At 64.1% G+C, this 5,000-nt stretch overlaps 1 protein-coding gene across 1 annotated transcript in view; it reads left to right on the top strand.

The window, feature by feature from the left end:
• The window catches only part of ENH_00075350 (hypothetical protein, conserved), a gene marked incomplete at both ends in the record, with an annotated part of 7,999 nt that extends 3,202 nt beyond the window's left edge, over positions 1–4,797 (top strand). The window contains 2 exons of the mRNA XM_013577658.1: positions 1–2,134; positions 2,197–4,797. The exon at positions 1–2,134 is cut by the window's left edge and continues 558 nt beyond it. Of these exons, the coding sequence (XP_013433112.1) occupies positions 1–2,134; positions 2,197–4,797 (4,735 nt within the window). The remainder of the gene's footprint in view (positions 2,135–2,196) is intronic.
• Positions 4,798–5,000: the final 203 nt, after the last annotated feature.

Raw genomic sequence — 5,000 nt, 5'->3', positions numbered from 1 at the left:
GGACAGTGCAGCAGCTGCTGCAGATGCAGCAGCAGCAGCAGGAACGGACAGCAAGGCAGCAGACGACGACACAGAGTCTCTCTATTCTTATTACTCTGCGCCGGACTGCCTGCAGCGCGCAGACGCGAGCTGCTGCTGCAGTCCCGTTGCTGCTGCTTGCTGCAGCAGCCCCAGCAGCAGCAGCGACGCAGCAGCAGCCAAAGCAGCACCCGAGGAAGCCAGCAGCTTCATTGAGTGCCTTAGGAGGGCCTCCAGCAGCGCAGCAGCTCCCGTGCTGCAGAAGGCAGCGTCTGAAACCTACACGCAGCAGCAGCAGCAGCAGCAGCAGCTGCTGCTGCTGCCGAACAAGGAGCAGCAGCAGCGGCAGCGGTCGTCGCCTGTTCAGGGCGAAGCAGCAGCACAGAATGGCGCTGCAGGCCCTTCGCTGCGGCAGCAACTGTGGCTGCCGCAGCAGTTCATGCGGCAGCAGCAGCAGCAGCAGCAGCAGCAGCGGCAGCAGCAGCAGCGGCAGCAGCAGCAGCAGCAGCAAGGGGAGGCCTCAAGTCCCCTCAAAAGAAAGAAGGACCTCCAGCTGATGTACAGCGTCGTCACTGCCTCTGACAGCCAGAAGCAGCAGCAGCAGCAGCAGCAGCTGCTGCTGCTGCAGCTGCCGCAGCAGGAGAGAGAACCCCCCCCTTCGAGCTGCCGCTGGCCCGATGCCACAGACCCCGCAGCAGCAGCAGCAGCAGCAGCAGCAGCAGCAGCAGCAGCGATCTCGATAAAGGGGCCCCCTCAGCTGCTGCACGGCAGCGCCCATCATGCAAACAGCGCGTGCCGCCGGTCTCGGAGGCCCTCGCTGCCGCTGCGCTGCCGTTTGCTGCAGCAGCAGCTGCTGCACGAGCAGCAGCAGCAGCAGCAGCAGCAGCAGCTTGGGGCGGCTTCCTACGATTTCAGCGGCAGCAGCAACCAGCTGCTGTCCGTTGCTGCTGCTAGGCGCCGCTGCGTCTCCTGCGATGAAGGCGCGCCCGACAAGCAGCAGCAGCAGCATCGGCTGCTGCTGCTGCTGCACGGACGGCCCGCCCTCAGCAGCAGCAGCAGCAGCAGCAGCAGCAGCAGGTACGGCGACAGCAGCAGCCCCTCCGTTCGCGGCCGGCTAGGTGTACAGACACCCCAAACCACGGTGTCACTTCCTGCTGCTGAAACTGACACGCTGGGTGCAGACACGCCGCTGGCAGCAGCAGCAGCAGCAGCAGCAGCAGCAGCAGCAGCAGCAGCAACAGCAGCAACAGAAACAGAAGCAACAACGCCAACGGCAGCAGCAGCTCCTGCAGACCGGCAAGAGACACAAACGGCGTTGGAGGCCGCTACGGCGGCAGAGAGCAGCAGCAGCAACAGCAGCAGCAGCAGCAGCAGCAGCAGCAGCAACAGCCGGCCTCAGCTGGCTGTGGAAGCACGGAGCGCCATTGCTACACCGTGGTTGTCACCTGCTGCATCAGTTGCTGCAGAGCCGCAGATAGCAGCAGCAGCTGCAGCAGCAGCAGCAGCAGCAGCAGCAGCACACAAAGGCGCTGCTGCAACAAACCTATTCCTGCAGCTTCCACCGCCGCGGTCCCAAACAGCTGCGGGGGAGGTGGAGCCGACTGAACTGCAGCGGCAGCAGCAGCAGCTGCTGCAGCAGCAGCAGCTGCTGCAGCAGCAGCTGCAGCAGCCGCTGCAGCAGCCACTGCAGCAGCTCCACCTGCAGCAGCAGCAGCAACAGCAACGCACAGCTGAATCTCCACATGAGGACCCCTGGTGGGAAGGACGGAGGGCCACCGTCTCCACGGAAGCAGCAGCAGCAGCTGCAGCGCCAGCAGCAGCAGCAGCAGCAGCAGCGGCTTCGCTTTCTGCTGCTGATGGGTCCCCTGGGCAGCAGCGGCCGCTGCACCTGCGGCACCCCACACCTTTGCTCGGGTGTACAGACAGCTCAGGCCCCGCATGCAACAGCGCGTGGAGGACCCCCTGCAGCAGCGCAGCAGGAAGCAGCGCTGCTGCGACTCCAGGGAGTGCAGCAGCAGCAGCGTCTGCTGCTGCTGCTGCTGCTGCTGGCTTCTTGTCGCCCCTAACAGCAAACAGCAGCTGCGTCAATACCCCTTTCTGTCAAACGCCCACAGCTGTGGGGCCCCTCCGAAAAGAGGCCCCTTACCTCCAGCCTGTTTGCTTCCTGCCGCTGCGCAGCAGCAGCAACAGCAACGCACAGCTGAATCTCCACATGAGGACCCCTGGTGGGAAGGACGGAGGGCCACCGTCTCCACGGAAGCAGCAGCAGCAGCAGCAGCGCCAGCAGCAGCAGCAGCAGCAGCAGCGGCTTCGCTTTCTGCTGCTGATGGGTCCCCTGGGCAGCAGCGGCCGCTGCACCTGCGGCACCCCACACCTTTGCTCGGGTGTACAGACAGCTCAGGCCCCGCATGCAACAGCGCGTGGAGGACCCCCTGCAGCAGCGCAGCAGGAAGCAGCGCTGCTGCGACTCCAGGGAGTGCAGCAGCAGCAGCGTCTGCTGCTGCTGCTGCTGCTGCTGGCTTCTTGTCGCCCCTAACAGCAAACAGCAGCTGCGTCAATACCCCTTTCTGTCAAACGCCCACAGCTGTGGGGCCCCTCCGAAAAGAGGCCCCTTACCTCCAGCCTGTTTGCTTCCTGCCGCTGCCGCAGCAGCAGCAGCAGCAGCAGCAGCCGCAGCAGCAGCAGCAGCAGGAGGGCGACAGCCAGGTGGCCGCTCTTCTGCCGGGCAGCCGGGCGTCTACTAGCCCGTTGACGACGCAGGCGCGGCTGCTGCAGGACCAGCAGCAGCAGCAGCAGCAGCAGCACCTCAAGTCTCCGCAGCAGCAGCTTCAAGTGCAGCAGCAGCAACAGCAGCAGCAAGAGCAGCAGCAGCAAACGCTACAGGAAGGACCAGTCGAGTTCTTAAGCGTATGTTTAGCTCCCAGCAACAGTGTAGCAGTAACAGCAACTGATGCAGTATCTCAAATGCAGCAGCAGCAGCAGCAGCAGCAGCACTGGAACAGCAGCAAGGAAGATCTGTATTTGTCGCGCGATCTGGCTCGCTGCGTGGCAGACCGCAGCAGCAGCAGCAGCAGCAGCAGCAGCAGCAGCAGCAGCGAGTGCAGGGATGTTTCACACTGGGATCTTCTTTCCTTCATTAAAGACGAGGCGTCAAGCCGTCGTGTCCGCCCAGCAGCAGCAGCAGCAGCAGCTGCTGCTGCTGCTGCTGCTGCTGCTTTTGCAGCAGCAGCTGCTTCTGCACCTCCCCCTTTCGCACGAAGGCCTGCCACAACTGCCCCTGCAGCAACGATGCCAGCAGCAGCAGCAGCAGCAGCAGCAGCAGCAGCAGCAGCAGCGCAGAGAAGCTCTGACTCTCCAGTGTTGGATGAAAGTGCACTTTTAAGGCGCAAGAGCGACGGAGTTGTGCTGCTCACAGAGTCCCCAGCTAAGAGCCAGCAGCTGCAGCAGCAGCAGCAGCAGCAGCAGCAGCAGCAGCAGCTGCGTGTTTTGCTGCAGCAGCTGCAGCAGCAACAGAGTGCAACAGCCTCAAACCGCATCATGTACGGCGTCAGCAGGGCTAGCAGTGTTTACAGCGTGATGGAAGGCCCCGAGCCTGCAGCAGCAGCAGCAGCAGCAGCAGCAGCTGCTGCTGCTGCTGCTGCTGCTGCTGCAAGCCCTTCGAAACGCCACCGCAGCGACGGGTCACTTGCCCCTCCCCGCACACAAGTGTGGGGCGCCGCACCCCTTCAGGACTCCCTATGGGCTTCTCCAGAAGTAGCCCCACAGCAGCCACTGCAGCAGCTGCTGCAGCAGCAGCAGCAGCAGCAGCAGCAGCAGCAGAATTTCGTGTCACCGGATGACACACATGCGAACATTCTCACTATGAAGAGCCGCCAACTCCCCGGCGAGCCGCTGCTGTTGAATCCGCCGCAGCAGCAACTGCAGCAGCTGCAGCAGCTGCAGCAGCTGCAGCAGCAGCAGCAGCAGCAGCTGGCTGGCTCGCAGCAGGGCTTCTGCGTTCGCCGTGGCCTTGCGGACCCGCTGCTGTGCAGCAGGGGCCCCAACGCAGCAGCAGCAGATTACGGGGCCCCCTTCTCGCCGGCCACCTGCGGCAGCCAGCAGCGGGCGCTGCCGCTGCAGCAGCAGCAGCAGCAGCAGCAGCAGCAGCAGCAGCAGCAGCAGCAGCAAAAGGCCAAGCTGCACAGGGGAGAGGCCTCCATCCCCGAGACGCAGCTGCGGAGTTTGCTGCAGGTGCCTTACAAGTTAGAATGTGTAGTTTACTTTGGGGCAGTCTTGTGTCTTGACGCGCTGCTGTACGAGGTCACAATGATGCCGCTGCAGGCCCTGCGCGTGCTGCTGCTGCTGCTGCTGCTGCTGCTGCGCCGCTGCTGCTGCTGGGCCAGGCGCTTGGGCCGGGCCTGCAGCGGCTTCAGCCTGCTCAGCAGCGCCCCGAGGCGGCTGCGTGCGGCGCCGCGTGTTTTGGGGGCTGCTGCGGCAGCAGCAGCAGCAGCAGCAGCAGCAGCAGCAGCAGCAGCAGCAGCACTCAAGAGCGAAGCGCGGCTTCGAGGCCGCCGACCCCCCGCCCCCGCCTCCGCAGCAGCAGCAGCAGCAGCAGCAGCAGCAGCAGCAGCAGCAGGAGCTGGAGGTGGGCCGATTCTGGATATCGGCTCCGGACTTGTGCGGCTTTTTGCGTTTTTCAGTGCTGGGGCTGTGCGCGCTGCTGTTCGGGTGTATAGACACCTCAATCGTCTACCACTGCATCCGCGCGCAGCCTTTTGTAAAACTTTATGTCATTTTTAATTTGTTGGACTTTTTCGAAAAACTCTGGCGGAGTGTGGGGAGAGACGCGCTAGACGAACTCATGAGAGACGCCACCAGCCTCCTCCGCGCAGCAGCAGCGCAGCAGCAGCAGCAGCAGCAGCAGCAGCAGCAGCAGCAGGAGCGGCAGCAGCAGCGGAGGCGGCCGCAGCGGCGGGGAGAGCAGCAGCAGCAGGGGGGGGGGC

The sequence above is a fragment of the Eimeria necatrix genome, genomic scaffold (assembly GCF_000499385.1).
Source record: "Eimeria necatrix Houghton genomic scaffold, Enh_scaff775, whole genome shotgun sequence".
Lineage (NCBI taxonomy): Eukaryota > Apicomplexa > Conoidasida > Eucoccidiorida > Eimeriidae > Eimeria > Eimeria necatrix.
This window is presented reverse-complemented; position numbering and strand designations above follow the sequence as displayed.